The following is a 23,420-nucleotide window of genomic DNA, read 5'->3' as shown; positions in this document are numbered from 1 at the left end:
CTTGTGCTTCTAGTTCCGACAATGCAGTAATAACCAACAAGTAATCTAACTAACAATTCCAAAACTACTGTCTTGTACACAGTGTGAGGGGATAAAGAATATGTACATAAGGATATATGAATGAGTGATGGTACAGAGCAGCATAGGCAGGATACAGTAGATGGTATCGAGTACAGTATATACATATGAGTATGTAAACAAAGTGGCATAGTTAAAGTGGCTAGTGATACATGTATTACATAAGGATACAGTCGATGATATAGAGTACAGTATACACGTATGCATATGAGATGAATAATGTAGGGTAAGTAACATTATATAAGGTAGCATTGTTTAAAGTGGCTAGTGATATATTTACATCATTTCCCATCAATTCCCATTATTAAACCATTATTAAACCACCACTGTAAACCACTGTCTTTACTCTATTTCTTGACTGAAACATGTTAAACAAGTTGTATAGGATGTTCAGTTATGTGCTTAGTCATATAATATTACGAGACATAACTGAGTCTATGGTGTACTTTATGTCAACTTTATCTGTCCAGCTCTCCAAGAAATATGGTTCCATCTTCACGGTTCACTTCGGACCCAAGAAAGTGGTTGTTCTGGCAGGATACAAGACGGTCAAGCAGGCGCTGGTCAACCAGGCAGAGGACTTTGGGGACAGGGACATCATGCCTGTGTTCTATGATTTCAACCAAGGACATGGTAATGATATTTTACTCTTCTGCTGGCCATGTCCCATTCTTAAAGGGATAGTTCACCCAAATGACAACCTGTCTTATTGATTTCCTTAATCTGTAAGCAGTCTATAAACAAGCTAAACAGTAATCCATGTGTTTGTTCTCCAATGTATGTGTTGGCCACAAATATGAGCATAGGATGAGTCAACAACATTGTGGGTATAAATTAACAAATTATGAACTTTTAAAAGTGAGATTTTCACCTAACAGTTACTTTAAATAAACTTTATTGTGCTACACAATCAATTTCAGACACTTTGAGATGAGTATAATGCATTTCATTTCCAAATCTGTTGAGTCTTATTCTAGCCTGGTGGAGCAAGTCTGATTGCTGCATTCACCAATTTGTTTTAATGCATGTATCAGCCTGCCCTTTATCCAATAGACTGGCGTTTGGAATGAGCCAGAAAATGTCTGGTCCAATCAGTGCCCTCGCAGAAACTGATTTGTCCTAAACCCAACCACTATGTTGCCAAATACTGTTTTGAATTAGGCTGTCCTCTGATTGCTTGAAAGTGACCCTGTAACGGTTTTCTTCCTGGGAAGGAGAGGAGGACCAAAATGCAGCATGATTATTTCTAAACATCTTTCATGAAAGATGAAACCGTGAACACTATACAAAATAAGAAAACGTGGAAAAAAAACCAAAACAGTCTTAACTGGTGCAAAACACAGAGAGAGGAACAATCACCCACAAGATACCTAAAGAATATGGCTGCCTAAATATGGTTCCCAATCAGAGACAACGATAAACACCTGCCTCTGATTGAGATCCACTCCAGGCAACCATAGACTTACCTAGAACACTCCACTGAACACAACCCCATAGACTACAAAACCCCTAGACAAAACAATACACATAAATCACCCATGTCACACCCTGGCCTAACCAACATAATAAAGAAAACACAGAATACTAAGGCCAGGGCGTGACAGATCCAATAGCTGACAAGTTCATTTTTAATGATACCACTCATTTCTGACATTTTGAGACTAGAATGGTGAATGCAGAGATCAGGCTAGAAAGGTGAATGCAGATATCAGGCTAGAATGGTGAATGCAGAGATCAGGCTAGAATGGTGAATGCAGAGATCAGGCTAGAATGGTGAATTCAGAGATCAGGCCAGAATGGTGAATGTAGAGATCAGGCTAGAATGCTGAATATAGAGATCAGGCTAGAATGGTGAATGCAGAGATCAGACTGTTTCCACAATTCATCAAATGTTCTGACTCTAATCCTCTGCAAATAAAATAAATGTCTAAAATAGTTACAGATGATCATGACCAGAAAGGATGCAGAGATCATTTGGCAGATATATACAGTACCTTGCGAAAGTATTCGGCCCCTTTGAACTTTGCGACCTTTTGCCACATTTCAGGCTTCAAACATAAAGTTATAAAACTGTATTTTTTTGTGAAGAATCAACAACAAGTGGGACACAATCATGAAGTGGAACGACATTTATTGGATATTTCAAACTTTTTTAACAAATCAAAAACTGAAAAATTGGGCGTGCAAAATTATTCTGTATTAACCTGTATTAACTGCACCTGTTTGAACTCGTTACCTGTATAAAATGCACCTATCCACACACACAATCAGACTCCAACCTCTCCACAATGGCCAAGACCAGGGAGCTGTGTAAGGATATCAGGGATAAAATTGTAGACTTGCACAAGGCTGTGATGGGCTTCAGGACAATAGGCAAGCAGCTTGGTGAAAAGGCAACAACTGTTGGCGCAATTATTAGAAAATGTAATTAGTTCAAGATGATGGTCAATCACCCTGTCAATCACACCTTGTGGGGCATCAATGATCATGAGGAAGGTGAGGGATCAGCCCAGAACTACACGGCAGGACCTGGTTAATGGCCTGACGAGAGCTGGGACCACAGTCTCAAAGAAAACCATTAGTAACACACTACGCCATCATGGATTCAAATCCTGCAGCGCACGCAAGGTCACCCTGCTCAAGCCAGCACATGTCCAGGCCCATCTGAAGTTTGCCAATGACCATCTGGATGATCTAGAGGAGGAATGGGAGAAGGTCCTGAGGTCAGATGAGACAAAAATAGAGCTTTTTGGTCTAAACTCCACTCGCCGTGTTTGGAGGAAGAAGAAGGATGAGGACAACCCCAGGAACACCATCCCAACCGTGAAGCATGGATGTGGAAACATCATTCTTTGGGGATGCTTTTCTGCAAAGGGGACAGGACGACTGCACCGTATTGAGGGGAGGATGGATTGGGCCATGTATCGCGAGATCTTGGCCAACAACCTCCTTCCCTCAGTAAGAGCATTGAAGATTGGTCGTGGCTGGGTCTTCCAGCATGGCAACGATCCGAAACACACAGCCAGGGCAACTAAGGAGTTTCTCCGTAAGCAACATCTCAAGGTCCTGGAGTGGCCTAGCCAGTCTCCAGACCTGAACCCAATAGAAAATCTTTGGAGGGAGCTGAAAGTCCGTATTGCCCAGCGACAGCTCCGAAACCTGAAGGATCTGGAGAAGGTCTGTATGGAGGAGTGGGCCAAAATCCCTGCTGCAGTGTGTGCAAACCTGGTCAAGAACTACAGGAAACGTATGATCTCTGTAATTGCAAACAAAGGTTTCTGAACCAAATAATAAGTTCTGCTTTTCTGATGTATCAAATACTTATGTCATGCAATAAAATGCAAATGAATTACTTAAATCCAGAAATCACATTGTATGATTTTTGTTTTAGATTCAGTCTCTCACAGTTGAAGTGTACCTATGATAAAAATGACAAACCTCTACATGCTTTGTAAGTAGGGAAACCTGCAAAATCGGCAGTGTTTCAAATACTTGTACTCCCCACTGTATATACGTACATGCTCATTATTATAGTAAATATTCTTTATTAATATTACACTTTGAATTGTCATGGAAACAAACTACATTCTCTACAGGGATTCTGTTTGCCAATGGAGACTCATGGAAAGAGATGAGGCGCTTTGCCCTGACAAACCTTAGAGACTTTGGGATGGGCAAGAAAGGGAGTGAGGAGAAAATCTTAGAGGAAATCCCCTACCTGATTGAAGTGTTTGAAAAACATGAGGGTAAGAGAATCAGTATCTCTACGCTAGTAGTAGAAGTAGTATGATGTATTTTCAGGGGATGCCTAGGCTTCATTGCCTGGTTAAAAATCAGGCTATTTTTAACCACTTTATTAGTAAATAGCTAAGTGATTGTGTGTTCTGGAAAGCTTATTTTGTAATTAGATTTTTGTCTATTACAGGTAAGGCATTTGACACAGCACAGCCTGTGCTTTATGCCGTCTCCAACATAATCTCGGCCATTGTCTATGGCAGCAGGTTTGAATACACTGACCCACTATTCACAGGCATGGTGGACAGGGTCAATGAGAGTGTTCACCTTACAGGTTCTGCATCAATTCAGGTAGTCTGCTTATTCAGACCATTTTGTTTTTACTGTATTTTCTGAGTAATTAATGTCTGTCTCAGTGCAATCAATAAAACAAGGAAACAGACGCCTGTTATGAATTCTTGCAAATTAGAATGTACTTACTCAGTTATACTTTACTTGATGTGCCAGTAAACTTATTATAAACCATTATTGTACCGTTTATAACCCATTACTATGCTGCTTATAAATCATTATATACAATATTCATGATGTATAACATATAAAATAAAATCCTCATAGCCCAGTCCAAGCTCTTTGTCCTGGAACACCAATGGTGGATCCAGCTTCCCCTAAAGCTAGGACAGCAGAGTCCCTGCCCATCTTCCGAAAGCCCCTGAAACTCTACCTCCTCAAAAAGTATCTTAAAATAAAACCCTCGCCCCCAACCCCCCAAAAAAGTTCCTGAACAACAGGTTTCTAGCTCTGACTTTGCTGATAACTACTTTGAGAAAAGTGCACTTACTATGTCTGTGACATGTGATTGTCCCACCAAGCTCTCTTAAGATGAATGCACTAACTGTGAATCGCTCTGGATAAGAGCGTCTGCTGAATTGATCAAATATTTTGTACAATTAATTATATAATTGTAATTAAACCTTCAGCGAGCAGGCCTTTCTAATAGACCTGGCCGTGGTATCCTGGAACGATATTGATCTCATCCCGTCAGTAGAGGATGCCTGGTTATATTTTCAAAATGCCTTCCTCACCATCAGCTGCAACCCTTTGTTCTCAATTTCCGCCTGAAGACATACCCAAATCTAACTGCCTGTAGCTCAGCCCCAGAGGCAAGGATTTGCATATTCTTGGTATCATTTGAATGGAAACATTCTGAAGTTTGTGGAAATGTTAATTGAATGTAGGAGAATATAACACGGTAGATCAGGTGGAAGAAAAGAGAAAGAAAGAGCATACGTTTTCTGTTTTTTATTGTTGTAGTATCGTCTTTCACATGTACTATAATAGCCACACAGTCAGATAGGATGCTGGAGATAATTTTGATGGATAACACAAGAGGGCAACTGTAGGTGTGCAAAGTTTGAGACTGATAACTTCAGGAATGGGTGAGCTACATGACATTTAGCATGAAGTCACCCAGGTGTCCCACACAAGTTGCCCAAATGTACCCAAGTGGCCGAATTGGTGAAATGACCTATAACTATATACAGCAGTGCAAATAACTATATACAAATCAAAAAGCAATTCTAACACACACACAAAAATGTTTACAAAAATATTAGAAAATAAATATTTAAAAAAAAACAGTACATACCTCTTGGAAGTCCTCGTCATAATATTTTGCTGCCTGTGCCATGTCCCATAGCAGTCTCTTTCTGATGTAAAGCAGAGGCAAACTGAACAAGTGGTGCATTTCATGCGACACAGAACACAACGACACCTCCATGCTGTGCCCTTTTGGCTCTGAGGCACAGTCATGCCTGCAGTAATGAACTGTGGCATATGAACACCACTGGGGGCACAGGTAGAGCGGGCAGCTTGGCACCAGGGGCTCCCAGTCGGAGTCGCTATCACTGTGAAAGAAAACATAAAATAAATATTTGTATTGTATGAGCCTTTTATCATCACATAAAATATACAGATATGTATTGATTGTATAGAGCAGAGGGAACAGTCACTAAGGTGTTCCATTCAACTCCGGCCATTGTTGTGTGTGTGTGTGTGTCTGTATGTGTGTGCACACACACCCAAACAAACCAACACACACACACACAAAAACAAACAACACATTTCATTGCAAAAAAAAATATTTAAAAAATTCTCAGTTTCACTTTTACTTTAGAGTTTGACTTCGCTTTACATGAAGTATTCGCCAGGATATCTTCAATGAAATTGTTGAAACTTAAAAAGCCTTACAGCAACCCCTCTGATCGTTTCCTGCGCGTGCGATTACAACCAAGGAATTGTGGTCCAACCCCAAACCATTACATGCTGGCGTTTACCTCAGCTCATTGGCTATCTACCCAGCTAGATTTCAAGAAGATCAGTGGTCATTGGGCAGAAATATAGTCAATCAATGAAGCTTCGCTAAAATGATTGGTGCGTCAGGTAGTCATTTATCATTGTCTTCAAATCAGCTCACTTCGGTCAATTCTCCCTGCAAAAAAAACAAAGTTGTTTGACTGTGTTGCGAACATCCAGAGGAATGCACTGAAACCCACCATGACTATATAAACGATTGTTTACATGGGCGAATCACGCCGAATGCTCCGTAAAAAAATGGAATTCCCGGCACAAATAGTTTACAAAATGTTTAGATTTAGGCTATAAAAATGGATTTTATCAAAGAAAACGGCACTTCATTTGATCAATGGGATACTCAGGAAGAGAAATAAGAGCAAGATATCAGAATGTAAGTCATAATTTTACCTTCAGATGTGAAAGTCTAAAAACTGTCATGGCGGAAAATGTTTCTGTTCTTGATTGCTCTTCTCAAACAAAAGCATGGGATTTGTTCTCTGTAATAGCTATTTTAAATTGGAAAACGTAGTTTGATTACCAAGATTCTAATCTTTTGAAGGGTGTAAGACACTTGCATTTTCAAGAATGTTTAATGTTACGAAATTGTATTTTTAGTTGTCACTCTGAAATTTCCCCCTGATGTTGGTCCCTGTACGGGGACAGCAGCCAGAACAGGTTTGTTGAATCTAGGGGTCATTTTTTTATTTTTGGGAAAACAACGTTCCCAAAGGGCTATTTTTCAGGACCAGAAAATAGAATATGCCTATAATTGACAGTTTAGGATAGAAACCACGCAAGTTTCCAAAACTGTAAAGATATTGTCTGTGAGTATAACAGAACTGATATTGCAGGCAAAAGAATGAGAAAAATCCAATCAGGAATGCAGCGGTTTCTAAATAAGAGTCCCTTCCTATGCTTCCCTATTGAGCAGTGAATGGGATATCAACGAGATTCCCTTTTCTATGGCTTCCTTAATGTGTCTAGTATCACAAGACATAGTTTCAGGATTTTATTTTGAAAAATGAGCGTGGTCAACAACATTGCGTCAGTGTCCACCTGATGGCTCTTTGTGTATTTCTTGCGCAAAAGAGGTAGCCATTTTTCCACCCGGGTCTTACTGAAAAAAGGTCTGTCCGGGTTGATATATTGTTAGTTGCGTAAATTCGAATCTGGTATCAGGATAAATATAACAATGAGTCACCAATTTTATACTATGTATTTTTTATTAGCTAACTAATAAATGGCAAATGCAACTTTCATATATACGGGCTCACTGTAATGCCACGCAGGGCAGAACAGAGAACTGACAAGATGTATGTAAACAGTGTTCTTATACTGTGAAGGACATAGATGAACCCGTCTGTTGGCCTATCACAGTAGAAACTGGGCGTGGTTTAAACTTGCCCAGCCTATCGCAGGCACTCAGGCGGGCCCCCACCTCTTGGCGCTTCTTGGAGTCCTCCCTCCTTCGATGTATAGATCCTTACTGTTCTGGTATCGCAGCCTAGTTATAACAGTTGCTCAGTTCCTGCTATTGTGTTGTTCAGTATTTTTCCATCTCAGTTAAACCTCGTGATGACCACCCCTCCCTGTCACAACTTTGTAAGATACAGCAAGTCACACCATGTGCTCAATATTGTTACATACAAACACAAGGACAACAGCCCAGCAGATGCTTTATCTACAGTTTTGCAACATGCAGGTCACACCATGTTACTCAGTTCTTGTCACACACAAACAGGCAAGTCGCAAGCAGTTGTTTAATCTCATAATGATGCTCCAGTGCACAAATGCAGACACCTCACACAACCAACATCAGATAATATGTAATCATATATATGCGAATGGCTATAATGTAAAATACAGAATCCAACAATATTATCGAATAGATATTTGAAAAACACCTTGAGGATTGATTATAAACAACATTTGCCATGTTTCTGTCGATATTATGGAGCTAATTTATTTTTCGCCATTGTCGTGACCGTAATTTCCGGTCGTTTTCTCAGCCAAACGTGAAGAACTAACGGAGCTATTTTTGGCTACAAAAAAAATATTTCTGGAAAAAAGGAACATTTGCTATCTAACTGGGAGTCTCGTGAGTGAAAACATTCGAAGCTCATCAAAGGTAAACGATTTAATTTGATTGCTTTTCTGATTTTCGTGAACAGATTGCCTGCTGCTAGCTAGGCACAATGCTATGCTATCGATAAACTTACACAAATGCTTGTCTTGCTTTGGCTGTAAAGCATATTTTCAAAATCTGAGATGACAGGGTGATTAACAAAAGGCTAAGCTGTGTTTGAATATATTTCACTTGTGATTTCTTGAATATTAATATTTTCTAGTAAGATTTTTTTGTCCGTTGCGTTATGCTACCTAGTGTCAGTTGATGACAATTCTCCCGGGTCCTGGATGGGTAGATCCAAGAGGTAAATGAGCATGCCCCATTCATGAAATTTAGAACCAGGAACAGATATAGCCCTTGGTTCTCTCCAGACCTGACTGCCCTTAACCAACACAAAAACATCCTATGGCGTTCTGCATTAGCATCGAACAGCCCCCGTGATATGCAACTTTTCAGGAAAGCTAGAAATCAATATACACAGGCAGTTAGAAAAGCCAAGGATAGCTTTTTCAAGCAGACATTTGCTTCATGCAAACTCAAAAACGTTCTGGGACACTAAAGTCCATGAGAATAAGAACACCTCCTCCCAGCTGCCCACTGCACTGAGGATAGGAAACACTGTCACTACCGATAAATCCACTATAATTGAGATTTTCAATAAGCATTTTTCTACGGCTGGCCATGCTTTCCACCTGGCTACCCCTACCCCGGTCAACAGCACTGGTCAACAGGCTCTAACCAATGATGCCAAAAAAGAGGTGTGTGTGTGTAAGTAAAGAAATAAAACAACAGTAGAAAGACATTTGAAAAAAGAGTAGCAAGGCTACAGTGCCTTGCGAAAGTATTCGGCCCCCTTGAACTTTGCGACCTTTTGCCACATTTCAGGCTTCAAACATAAAGATATAAAACTGTATTTTTTTGTGAAGAATCAACAACAAGTGGGACACAATCATGAAGTGGAACGACATTTATTGGATATTTCTAACTTTTTTAACAAATCAAAAACTGAAAAATTGTGTGTGTAAAATTATTCAGCCCCCTTAAATTAATACTTTGTAGCGCCACCTTTTGCTGCGATTACAGCTGTAAGTCGCTTGGGGTATGTCTCTATCAGTTTTGCACATCGAGAGACTGAAATGTTTTCCCATTCCTCCTTGCAAAACAGCTTGAGCTCAGTGAGGTTGGATGGAGAGCATTTGTATATACAGACACCTGTTAGTCAGGCTTATTGAGGTAGTATGTACATGTAGGTATCGTTAAAGTGACTGTGCATATATGATGAACAGCAGAAGCGTAAAAAGAGGGGTTGGTGGGTGGTGGGACACAATGCAGATAGCCCGGTTAGCCAATGTACAGGAGTACTGGTTGGTCTGGCCAATTTAGGTAGTATGTACATGAATGTATAAGATAAACAGAGAGTAGCAGCAGCGTAAAAGAGGGGTTGGGGGGGGGGGGGGGGGTCACACAATGCAAATAGTCCGGTTAACCATTTGGTTACCTGTTCAGGAGTCTTATGGCTTGGGGGTAAAAACTGTTGAGAAGCCTTTTTGTCCTAGACTTGGCACTCCCGTACCGCTTGCCATGCGGTAGTAGAGAGAACAGTCTATGACTGGGATGGCTGGGGTCTTTGACAATTTTTAGGGCCTTCCTCTGACACCGCCTGGTGTAGAGGTCCTGGATGGCAGGCAGCTTTGCCCCAGTGACGTACTGGGCCATACGCACTACCCTCTGAAGTGCCTTGCGGTTGGAGGCCGAGCAATTGCCGTACCAGGCAGTGATGCAACCGGTCAGGATGCTCTCAATATTGCAGCTGTAGAACCTTTTGAGGATCGCAAAAGGTCTTCGAAAGCCAAGTCAACAAACAGATTACCGACCATTTCGAATCCCACCATACCTTCTCCGCTATGCAATCTGGTTTCAGAGCTGGTCATGGGTGCACCTCAGCCACGCTCAAGGTCCTAAACAATATCTTAACGCCATCTATAAGAAACAATACTGTGCAGCCGTATTCATTGACCTGGCCAAGGCTTTCAACTCTGTCAATCACCACATCCTCATCGGCAGACGCTATAGCCTTGGTTTCTCAAATTATTGCCTCGCCTGGTTCACCAACTACTTCTCTGATAGAGTTCAGTGTGTCAAATCAGTGTTGTCTGGGCCTCTGCCAATCTGTATGGGGGTGCCACAGGGTTCAATTCTTGGACCTACTCACTTCTCTATACGTCAATGATGTCGCTCTTGCTGCTGGTGAGTCTCTGATCCACCTCTACGCAGACGACACCATTCTGTATACTTCTGGCCCTTCTTTGGACACTGTTAACAACCCTCCAGACGAGCTTCAATGCCATACAACTCTCCTTCCGTTGCCTCCAATTGCTCTTAAATACAAGTAAAACTTAATGCATGCTCTTCAACCGATCGCTGCCTGCACCTGCCCGCCCGTCCAACATCACTACTCTGGACGGTTCTGACTTAGAATATGTGGACAACTACAAATACCTAGGTGTCTGGTTAGACTGTAAACTCTCCTTCCAGACTCACATCAAACATCTCCAATCCAAAGTTAAATCTACAATTGGCTTCCTATTTCGCAACAAAGCATCCTTCACTCACTTCATGCTGCCATACATACCCTTGTAAAAATGAACATCCTACCGATCCTCGAATTCGGCTATGTCATTTACAAAATAGTCTCCAATACCCTACTCAATAAATTGGATGCAGTCTATCACAGTGGCATCCATTTTGTCACCAAAGCCCCATATACTATCCACCACTGCGACCTGTACGCTCTTGTTGGTTGGCCCTCGCTTCATACTCGTCGCCAAACCCACTGGCTCCAGGTCATCTACAAGACCATGCTAGGTAAAGTCACCCCTTATCTCAGCTCGCTGGTCACCATAGCAGCACCCACCTGTAGCACGCGCTCCAGCAGGTATATCTCTCTGGTCACCCACAAAACCATTTCTTACTTTGGCCGCCTCTCCTTCCAGTTCTCTGCTGCCAATGACTGGAATGAACTTCAAAAATCACAAACTGGAAACACTTATCTCCCTCACTAGCTTTCAGCACCATCTGTCAGAGCAGCTCACAGATTACTGCACCTGTACATAGCCCATCTATAATTTAGCCCAAACAACTACCTCTCCCCCTACTATATTTATTTATTTATTTTGCTCCTTTGCACCCATTATTTCTATCACTACTTTGCACATTCTTCCACTGCAAATCTACCATTTCAGTGTTTTACTTGCTATATTGTATTTACTTCACAACCATGGCCTTTTTTTTGCCTTTACCTCCCTGATCTCACCTGATTTGCTCACATTGTATATAGACCTATTTTTCTACTGTATGTTTGTTTTACTCCATGTGTAACTCTGTTTTTGTATATGCTGAAAATCACAACTAACTTGAGTTGTCCAACACTAACATCCCACTGGGCACTGCTTTGCTTGCCTACCTGGTTAAATAAAGGTTCTTTTTTTAAATATTTTTTTTATATATAATATGGTTACATAATGTCACGGTCGTTGTAAGGAGGAGACCAAGGCGCAGCGTGCTAAGCGTACAGTCTTCTTTATTAAAGAATGGAACACTGAACAAACTAACAAAACGATACGTGAAGCTAATATGGATAGTGCAGCCAGGCAACTAAACATAGAACAAGAACCCACAAAACCAAAAGGGAAAATGGCAACCTAAATATGATCCCCAATCAGAGACAACGATAAACAGCTGCCTCTTATTGGGTACCAATTCAGGCCACCATAGACTTACATAAACCTAGACCTACCAAAACCCTTAGACAATGCAAAAACGAACATTCACACCCTGATCTAACCAAAATAAAACAGAGATATCAAAGGTCAGAGCGTGACAAATAACTAGTGATGGGCACCGATTTATATAGAAAATGATATCACTATCGGTACCATTTTTGTGATTCCATATCGTAGTGGTTTGTATAAAATAATGCAACTGTATGTTCACTTTTCTGTTCACTTCCATGGCTCTTTGAAGTTCAGACAACTGTTGGCAGATTGTCCGTTGGGCCAGGCGTGAATATTCTGATATTATAATATTCTATTCAAACTGGCTAGTTGGGAGGTCTATATTATAGGACCATCAACAGGCAATTAATAAAATATGCTAAATTGAGAGCCTGTGAGGTCTGTTAGAGTTTTGTGTATGCAGGAAAAGTATGTTATAAATTGTGTTCTTTTTACAGAAAAGTAAAAAATAATAAACCGACTTTACAATATGCCTTGCTCATAACGATATCAAATAATATTGAATATCACTATTGGTGCTCACAACTAATAATTACATATTTATTCATATGTGTATTTAATAATCTAATCATAGTTGTGGTGTTATGTTATAATTAATATAAAATTGTTTTATGCGTATTCCACCTGAATCTCTGTGTAGATGTACAACATGTTTCCCTGGTTGGGTCCGTGGATAAACAACCTGACACGTCTGAAAAAGAATATTGCTGATATGAAGATGGAGGTGATAGAGCTGGTGAGGGGCCTGAAGGAGACTCTGAACCCTCACATGTGTAGAGGCTTTGTGGACTCGTTCCTCGTCCGAAAGCAAACCCTGGAGGTATGAAGACTTCATGCAGAATCTGCATCTCACTCATTCATAACAAAGTGTTGCATTAATATTGCTCAGTATGACTATACAGAATAGAATGAATCAATAAGGTCAGAGGGGGTGTGGTATCTGGTCAATTTACCACAGCTAAGGCACTGCACGACGCAAAGTGCAGTGCCTGTATACAGTCCTTGTATATTGGCCATATTCCACAAAACCCTGAGGTGCCTTGCTGGTGTTATAAACTTGATACCAACATATTTAGAACAGTAAATTAATAATTTTGTATCACACCTGTGGTATATTGTCTAAGTTACCAAGACATTCGGACAATCAGTATCCAGGAACCAAACTGCTGGGTTTATAATACTTATTACACCACCTTGTGGTTCACTTTACTGCTGAAAATCACAACTAACTTGAGTTGTCCAACACTAACATCCCACTGGGCACAGAAGTCAATTCAACATCTATTCGACGTTGATTCAACATAATTTAATTAAAATGATGTGGAAAATGTTGATTCAACCAGTTTGACTGAATGCCAGCTGAAGGAGGATCTAACTAGTTCTCTGCATCAGTAGAATCACATATACACTCAGACTCAAACACTAAAACAGTTCCTCAAGCTGATTTCAAAGAATGTGTTGATTATCTGTTTTTTTTTGTTCTTTTCCATATTATGTCTATCTCTGATAAGCTACACAGGAAATGGCAAACAAATAGCCCATATTAACCTCTCTTGGGTAGTGAGCAGTATTTTTACGTCCGGATGAAAAGCCCAAGGTAAACTCAGTAACTCTGTTACTCAGGCCCAGAATCTAGGATATGCATATCATTTTATAGGTACATTTGGATAGAAAACACTCAAAAGTTTCTAAAACTGTTCAAATTACGTCTGTGTATAACAGAACTTATGGCAGGCGAAACCCCGAGGACAAACCATCCCCCAAAAAATAAATTCAGCCTACCACTATTTTTAATGGAAATAACTTTTATTATAAGTCCACCCAGATTGCAGTTCCTAGGGCTTCCACTAGATGTCAACAGTCTTTAGAAAGAGTTTCATGCTGGGTTTTTGGAAAAATGATCCAGAAATTGTAGTTTTTCTAGGTGGCTCCCATTTGGCTGTAGTGTTTCCAAGCGTGTGAAAAGTGTGCCTCCTTTGGTATTTTTCTCCGGTAAAGACAATAACGATTCTCCGTCTTAAATGTTATTGTTTATTTACGTATTAGGGTACCTAAGGTTTGATTATAAATGTTGTTTGACTTGTTTGGAAAAGTTTATTAGTAATGTTTGGGATGCATTTTGATGGAGGGAAACTGGGTGGATTATTGACTGAAGCGCGACAGCCAAACTGAGTTTTTATGGATATAAAGGACATTATCGAACTAAGGGACCATTTGTGATGTGACTGGGAAGAAGATCATCAAAGGTAAGGCATTTTTTACATCGCTATTTCTGACTTTCGTGTCGCACCTGCCTGGTTGAAATATGTTTTTCATGTGTTTGTATGCGGGGCGCTGTCCTCAGATAATCGCATGGTGTGCTTTTGCCGCAAAGACTTTTTGAAATCTGACACAGCGGCTGGATTAACAAGAAGTTAAGCTTTATTTTGATGTATTACACTTGTGATTTTATGAAAGTTAAATATTTATAAGACTGTAGTTTGAATTTCGCACTCTGCAATTTCACCGGATGTTGGCCAGGTGGGACGCTACCGTAGCCTTAGAAATAAGGTTAATATAATTAATAACTTGCTAACATCAGATATATATTAGCCATTTATGAGACTCATGTCAATAATTCATTGGATACATCATTAGCAATCCAATGATGTAACATCTACAGAAGACACAGGAATGCGTATGGGGGAGTTGTTGCTGTACATATTCAGAGCCATATCCCTGTAATGCTTAGAGAGGATCTTGTGTTATTGAAGTGTTGTGGTTGCAGGTTCACCTGCCTCCTCTAAAGCCTATTTTAGTGTAGCTCCTATAGGCCACCAAGTTCTAACGGTCAGTATCCAGATCATGTGTGTGAAATTTTTGATGGGGGCTCCTGAGTGGCGCAGAGGTCTAAGGCACTGCATCTCAGTGCTAGAGGTGTCACTACAGACCCTGGTTCGATACCAGGCTGATTCACAACTGGCCTTGATTGGAGTCCCATAGGGCGACGTACAATTGGGCCAGCATTGTTAGGGTTTGGCCGGGGTACGCGGTCATGGTTAATAATAATAAAAGATGGGACTAAAATAGTGTATGAGATCATACAAATGATTTTCAATTCAAATGAAATTGTATTTGTCACATGCCAAATACAACCGGTGTAGACCTTAGAGTGAAAGGCGTACTTACAAGCCCTTAATCAATAATGCAGTTTTAAGATTTAAAAAAAAAAAAAACATTTTGCTGTGACTCTTATGTGGATGATGTTAAAAAATATTTGTTGGTCTGATGTGATTAATAAGGAGCATCCAGACGCTAAACTTGATGCATTTATGAAATTGCTTCTTCTAGTTATTGATAAACATGTACCTTTTTAAGAAACTGGCTCCGTGGATTGATGAAGAATTTAATAACTGTAAAGTTGATAGATATGGGGCAAAATGAGTGGCTAATAAGTCTGGCTGCACATCTGACTGGCTGAAGGTGAGGTGAAGAAATTATTGTTGATCAGTAATGACAAACCTCCTGGCATTGACAACTGTCATGCCTTTAATCTGAGCCTAGAGAAGTGTTTGTCCTCAGGCCTGGTTCTAACAGCCAACCTGTCAGCTTACTGGCAGCTTTTAGTAAACTGTTGAAAAAAATGGTGTTTGACCAAATACAATGCTATTTCTCTGTAAACAAATTAAGACTTTCAGAATGTTTATAGAGAAGGCCACTGAACATGCACTGGCACAGATGACTGATGATTGGTTTAAAGAAATGTATAATAAAAATATTTCAGTGCAGCCTTTAATATTAGTGACCATAACGTGTTAAGCTTTTAAACCTCAGCTCTGAATCCACAATTTGGCAATCTATCCAATAGAACCCAAGGGGGGTTTCTTTAATGGAAGCTTCTCTAAACATGTAAAGTGTGGTGTACTGCATGGCAGCTCTCTTGGCCCTCTACTCTTTTCTATTTTTATGACCTGCCACTGGCATTAAACAGAACCTGTGTCCATGTTAGCTGATGATTCAACCCGTCAGCAATCACAGCTAGTGAAATCATGGGTGGCCAGCAATAAACTGGTCCTGAACATATTCAAAATGAAATATTGTATTGATACAAATCATTCCCTAAGTTCTGGACATCAGCTGAATCTGGTAATTAATGGTGTGGCTGTTACTTGGTGTTATTTTAGATTGTGAACTCTCATGGTCAGAACATATTGATTCAATGATTGTAAAGATGAGGAGAGGACTGTCCGTGATAAATAGATGCTCTGCTTTTTTTAATCAATCAAATGTTTTTATAAAGCTCTTCTTACATCAGCTGATATCTCAAAGTGCTGTAAAGAAACCCAGCCTAAATCCCCAAACAGCAAACAATGCAGGTGTAGAAGCACCACTCTCCACAAAGCAAGCTAGTTTGATCTTATCTTAATTATTGTCCAGTCAAAGAAGGGGCAACTTAATCTGCCCAGAACAGCGTGACACATTTATCTTTTCATTGTAATCAGAGGGCTAATATCAATACTATGCATGCCAGTTTCTCTTGGCTAAGAGTTGAGGAAAGACTAACTGTACATAACTCATGTCATCTGAGGGTCTGTTTCTGTTAGGAATCTGGCAATATGGATTCTTTCTACCATGACGACAACCTGGTATTTAGTGTTGGTAATCTGTTTGGTGCTGGTACCGACACCACCGGGACAACCCTGCACTGGGGTCTGCTGCTAATGGCCAAGTACCCCCATATACAGGGTAAGGATTGATATAAGCACAAACGCATGCATGCACACACACCACAGGAGGCTGCTGAGGGGAGGATGGCTCATAACGGCTGGAATGGCGTGGTATCAAAAATATGGAAACCATGTGTTCAATTCCAGCCATTACTATGAGCTCGTCCTCCCCAATTAATGTGCCACCTGTGACACACAGACATGAAACAGTAAAGCACTCATGGTATTACATGTAAACATTGGCAAAGAGCCAGATTGAATAATATATTATGAAACTAGATAAGGATGGCTTGGTTAATGAAGGTTAAACGTTAACTGAGGAACATCTTCCTCAGAACAGCCTCAATTCGTTGGAGCATGGACTCCAGAAAGTGTTGAATGCATTCCACAGAGATGTGGCCCATGTTGAATCCTGGTTGGCTGGATGTCCTTTGGGTGCTGGACCATTCTTGATACACGCGGGAAACTGTTGAGTGTGAAAAACCCAGTGGCGTTGCAGTTCTTGATACAAACCAATGCGCTTGGCACCTTCACCATACCCCATTCAAAGGCACTTAAATCTTTTGTCTTGCCCATTCACCCTCTGAATGGAACGCATACACAATCCATGTCGCAAGACCCACTGGTTGACTCTTATTTATGAAACCCTCTTAAGCCTCACTCCCCCCTATCTGAGATATCTACTGCAGCCCCCATCCTCCACATACAACACCCATTCTGCCAGTCACATTCTGTTAAAGATCCCCAAAGCACACACATCCCTGGGTTGCTCACCTTTTCAGTTCGCTGCAGCTAGCGACTGGAACGAGCTGCAACAAACAATCAAACTGGACAGTTTTATCCCAATCTCTTAATTCGAAGACTCAATCATGGACAGTCTTACTTACAGTGTCTGCTTTGCGTGATGTGTTGTTCTCTACCTTGCCCTTTGTGCTGTTGTCTGTGTCCAATAATGTTAGTACCATGTTTTGTGCTGCTAGCATGCTGTGTTGTCATCTTAGGTCTCTCTTTATGTAGTGTTGTGTTCTCTCTTCGTGATGTGTGTTGTCCTATATTTATATACATTTTTATCCCAGCCCCCGTCCCTTCAGGAGTCCTTTTGGTAGGCCGTCATTGTAAATAAGAATTTGTTCTTAACAGACTTGCTTAGTTAAATAAAGTCTCAATTGTCTCAAGGCTTAAAAATCCTTTGTTAACCTGTCTCCCCCCTTCATTTATCCTGATTGAATTTGATTTAACAAAAGACATCAATAAGGGATCATAGCTTTCACCTGGATTCAGCTGGTCAGTCTATGTCAGCGAAAGAGCAGGTGTTCTTAATGTTTTGTCTACTCAGTGTACATTTCACTGTATTAACTCCAACCCTCCCTCCTTTCTGTCTCAGATCAGGTCCAGGAGGAGATCAGCAGGGTTATAGGAAGTCGTCAAACCTTGGTAGAGGACAGGAAGAACCTGCCCTACACGGATGCAGTGATCCATGAGACCCAGAGACTGGCCAATATTGCACCCATGTCCATCCCTCACACCACCAGCCGAGATGTGACCTTCCAGGGATATTTCATCAAAAAGGTAAGATACCGGGGTATCCAAATCTCTTTGTTTATTTTGAGACCAACTTCAAATTGTCTTATTTTTTCCTGAAGGGAAGTTACAGGTTCAAAAAACAATACAAGAAATGCATATAAAGAGAAGCCCAATCCATTTCCCCCTTCAGTCCCTATCCAACCCCCGCATCCTCCTTCCCCACCTGGAAACCATGCCTCCCACCCCGCCTGTATAAATTGATGGTTGGGATTACAGGATGCCAAGGTCATATTTTTCTATTGTAACGTGAGCTGGGAGTCGGGAAGCAAGTTCAGGGAGTTAATCAATAAACAAAACATAATACAAAACAAGAACGAACAACGCACAGACATGAAACTGAAACAGAAACAATAACGCCTGGGAAGGAAGCAAAGGGAGTAATATATGGAAGGTAATCAGGCAGGTGATGGTGTCCAGGTGAGTCTGAGGTGCTGGTGTGCGTAATGATGGTGACAGGTTTGTGTGTATAATAATGAGCAGCCTGGTGACCTAGTGCGCCGGAGAGGGAGTATACGTGACATCTATATTCTGTTCCAGTTAAATGATTGTTCAGATTCAATTAGATCAGTGGACCATACTTTTTTAATGGCTAGCTCAGAATATAAGCTTTCCAAAAGTTGTTTATACATTATAGAGATCAGTCCTTCTGGGAACCCAGATCATGTATTTATAAATCCATCACTGGATGGTTTGGTAGTTGGGGTTCCCAAAGGACTCTGTAGACCAGCATAGCTGACTTTAGTTGTAAATATAGAAAAAAAGGAGTAGCCCGGTAATGTGTATGTATCTTTCAAATCTAGGAATGTTCTCAAACCATTACTGTTCATGATATCGGTAAGGATTCCACATTTGGGGGATGCAAAAAGACGGCATCCAGATCACAACACACGATTGTGAAATATAGGAGTATGGGCGTGCAAGAAATATATATGTATATATATACATACATACAGTGCCTTGCGAAAGTATTCGGCCCCCTTGAACTTTGCGACCTTTTGCCACATTTCAGGCTTCAAACATAAAGATATAAAACTGTATTTTTTTGTGAAGAATCAACAACAAGTGGGACACAATCATGAAGTGGAACGACATTTATTGGATATTTCAAACTTTTTTAACAAATCAAAAACTGAAAAATTGGGCGTGCAAAATTATTCAGCCCCTTTACTTTCAGTGCAGCAAACTCTCTCCAGAAGTTCAGTGAGGATCTCTGAATGATCCAATGTTGACCTAAATGACTAATGATGATAAATACAATCCACCTGTGTGTAATCAAGTCTCCGTATAAATGCACCTGCACTGTGATAGTCTCAGAGGTCCGTTAAAAGCGCAGAGAGCATCATGAAGAACAAGGAACACACCAGGCAGGTCCGAGATACTGTTGTGAACAAGTTTAAAGCCGGATTTGGATACAAAAAGATTTCCCAAGCTTTAAATATCCCAAGGAGCACTGTGCAAGAGATAATATTGAAATGGAAGGAGTATCAGACCACTGCAAATCTACCAAGACCTGGCCGTCCCTCTAAACTTTCAGCTCATACAAGGAGAAGACTGATCAGAGATGCAGCCAAGAGGCCCATGATCACTCTGGATGAACTGCAGAGATCTACAGCTGAGGTGGGAGACTCTGTCCATAGGACAACAATCAGTCGTATATTGCACAAATCTGGCCTTTATGGAAGAGTGGCAAGAAGAAAGCCATTTCTTAAAGATATCCATAAAAAGTGTTGTTTAACGTTTGCCACAAGCCACCTGGGAGACACACCAAACATGTGGAAGAATGTGCTCTGGTCAGATGAAACCAAAATTGAACTTTTTGGCAACAATGCAAAACGTTATGTTTGGCGTAAAAGCAACACAGCACATCACCCTGAACACACCATCCCCACTGTCAAACATGGTGGTGGCAGCATTATGGTTTGGGCCTGCTTTTCTTCAGCAGGGACAGGGAAGATGGTTAAAATTGATGGGAAGATGGATGGAGCCAAATACAGGACCATTCTGGAAGAAAACCTGATGGAGTCTGCAAAAGACCTGAGACTGGGACGGAGATTTGTCTTCCAACAAGACAATGATCCAAAACATAAAGCAAAATCTACAATGGAATGGTTAAAAAATAAACATATCCAGGTGTTAGAATGGCCAAGTCAAAGTCCAGACCTGAATCCAATCGAGAATCTGTGGAAAGAACTGAAAACTGCTGTTCACAAATGCTCTCCATCCAACCTCACTGAGCTCGAGCTGTTTTGCAAGGAGGAATGGGAAAAAAATTCAGTCTCTCGATGTGCAAAACTGATAGAGACATACCCCAAGCGACTTACAGCTGTAATCGCAGCAAAAGGTGGCGCTACAAAGTATTAATTTAAGGGGGCTGAATAATTTTGCACGCCCAATTTTTCAGTTTTTGATTTGTTAAAAAAGTTTGAAATATCCAATAAATGTCGTTCCACTTCATGATTGTGTCCCACTTGTTGTTGATTCTTCACAAAAAAATACAGTTTTATATCTTTATGTTTGAAGCCTGAAATGTGGCAAAAGGTCGCAAAGTTCAAGGGGGCTGAATACTTTCGCAAAGCACTGTATATTGCTGCCTGAAGTTGTAATCCACTCCTTTTGAATGTGCACATTTATTAAACCAGGTTTCATCACTTTTACTCTGAAAATAAGGGATCATATGCTTCACCCTTACTGCAGGGGACGTCTGTGATACCTCTACTGACGTCGGTCCTACAGGACGATAGCGAATGGGAGAGCCCTCACACCTTAACCCCCTCCCACTTTCTGGATGAGAAGGGAGGATTTGTCAAGAGGGACGCCTTCATGGCCTTCTCTGCAGGTATATTAACTTTATTATACAACAAATTATTTAATTGCAAGAAGTAGAACAATTCTGGTAGCCTTTTGAACAGACTTCATGCTATTTTCTGTATATTTGGTCTCTCTCGCAGGTCGTAGGGTGTGTCTGGGGGAGGGTCTGGCCAGGATGGAGCTCTTCCTCTTCTTCACCTCCCTCCTGCAGCACTTTCGTTTCTCTCCTCCTCCTGGAGTAACAGAGGATGATCTGGACCTGACACCATCCGTGGAGTTCACCCACAATCCGTCACCTCACCAGCTATGTGCTGTGAGCCGTGTCTGAGATTAGAACATGAAAATATTGGTGGGGCAAACTCAATCAAAAAAGTGAATAATCCCAGAAATTAGTTTCCGCGAAATACACAAACATTATTATATTTAGTTTATGATCGGTTCATAGGCACCTTCCAATATCTTTTACATTTAATTACACTGAAGACTACGGTAGTGGAATTATTTTTATAGAGTGAAGTCTATTTTACTTCATTTTCAGCAATGGTCTGCAGTATTGCTAAATTGCTAAGTATTGCTAAGAGTATTGGGACGCAGTCCAACACGTTCTGAGGGTAGTTGCATCCGTCTGTCTGTTAATAAAATAATCCTGTTAAGAATAAAGCAACAAAGTTTATAAAGCTTCTCCTTCGTTTCAATCATTGCATTGTAAGTTTCATGGGTCATTAAAACAGGGTGTTATCCTGTTCTAACAGTGCCTAATAAAACAGGGTGTTATCCTGTTCTAACAGTGCCTATTAAAACAGGGTGTTATCCTGTTCTAACAGTGTCTAATAAAACAGGGTGTTATTGTTACGGTGCGTGAATGAGGACCCCGTAAGCGAATCAACTTAAACAGAGCTTCTTTAATTACCAAACATAGGTAGGCTCAGATGGACCGGCAGATTCCGACAGGACAGGACAAGGTTACAGCAAACATGACGACAGTCTGGTTCAGGCATGAATGACACAAACAAACAAGAATCCGACAAGGACAGGAGCAGAAACAGAGAGAGATATAGGGACCTAATCAGAGGGAAAAAGGGAACAGGTGGGGAACGGGGTGAATGGGTAGTTAGAGGAGACAAGGGACAGCTGGGGGAAAGCGGGGGAGAAAAGGTAACCTAACACGACCAGCAGAGGGAGACAGGGTGAAGGGAAAGGACAGAGACAAGACAACATGACAGTACATGACAGTACCCCCCCACTCACCGAGCGCCTCCTGGCGCACTCGAGGAGGAAACCTGGCGGCAACGGAGGAAATCATCAATCAGCGCACGGTCCAGCACGTCCCGAGAGGGAACCCAACTCCTCTCCTCAGGACCGTACCCCTCCCAGTCAACTAGGTACTGATGACCACGGCCCCGAGGACGCATGTCCAAGATTTTACGGACCCTGTAGATAGGTGCGCCCTCGACAAGGATGGGGGGGGGGGGGGGGAAGACGAGCGGGGGCGCGAAGAACGGGCTTAACACAGGAGACATGGAAGACCGGGTGGACGCGACGAAGATATCGCGGAAGAAGAAGTCGCACTGCGACAGGATTAATGACCTGAGAGATACGGAATGGACCAATGAACCGCGGGGTCAACTTGCGAGAAGCCGTCTTAAGGGGAAGGTTCTGAGTGGAGAGCCAAACTCTCTGACCGCGACAATATCTAGGGCTCTTAGTTCTACGCTTATTAGCAGCTCTCACAGTCTGCGCCCTATAACGGCAAAGTGCAGACCTGACCCTCTTCCAGGTGCGCTCGCAACGTTGGACAAAAGCCTGAGCGGAGGGGACGCTGGACTCGGCGAACTGAGATGAGAACAACGGAGGCTGGTACCCGAGGCTACACTGAAAAGGAGATAGCCCGGTCGCAGACGAAGGAAGCGAGTTGTGGGCGTATTCTGCCCAGGGGAGCTGTTCTGACCAAGACGCAGGGTTGCGAAAAGAAAGACTGCGTAAGATGCGACCAATAGTCTGATTGGCCCGTTCTGCTTGACCGTTAGACTGGGGGTGAAAGCCGGAAGAGAGACTGACGGAAGCCCCAATCAAACGGCAAAACTCCCTCCAAAATTGAGACGTGAATTGCGGACCTCTGTCCGAAACGACGTCTGACGGAAGGCCATGAATTCTGAAAACATTCTCGATGATGATTTGTGCCGTCTCTTTAGCAGAAGGAAGCTTAGCAAGGGGAATGAAATGAGCCGCCTT

At 41.5% G+C, this 23,420-nt stretch overlaps 1 protein-coding gene across 2 annotated transcripts in view; it reads left to right on the top strand.

The window, feature by feature from the left end:
- The window catches only part of LOC110486987 (cytochrome P450 2K1-like), a 63,703-nt gene extending 41,847 nt beyond the window's left edge, over positions 1-21,856 (top strand). The window contains exons 2-9 of one of the 2 annotated variants that reach the window (XM_036941778.1): positions 549-711; positions 3,675-3,824; positions 4,004-4,164; positions 12,731-12,910; positions 16,674-16,815; positions 18,181-18,365; positions 21,075-21,216; positions 21,329-21,856. In XM_036941778.1, coding sequence (XP_036797673.1) covers positions 549-711; positions 3,675-3,824; positions 4,004-4,164; positions 12,731-12,910; positions 16,674-16,815; positions 18,181-18,365; positions 21,075-21,216; positions 21,329-21,516 — 1,311 coding nt within the window. In that variant the 3' untranslated portion in view covers positions 21,517-21,856. The remainder of the gene's footprint in view (positions 1-548; positions 712-3,674; positions 3,825-4,003; positions 4,165-12,730; positions 12,911-16,673; positions 16,816-18,180; positions 18,366-21,074; positions 21,217-21,328) is intronic. The other variant, XM_036941779.1, reaches the window with a different exon arrangement.
- Positions 21,857-23,420: the final 1,564 nt, after the last annotated feature.

This window comes from Oncorhynchus mykiss, chromosome 13 (genome assembly GCF_013265735.2).
Source record: "Oncorhynchus mykiss isolate Arlee chromosome 13, USDA_OmykA_1.1, whole genome shotgun sequence".
Classification (NCBI taxonomy): Eukaryota; Metazoa; Chordata; class Actinopteri; order Salmoniformes; family Salmonidae; genus Oncorhynchus; species Oncorhynchus mykiss.
This window is presented reverse-complemented; position numbering and strand designations above follow the sequence as displayed.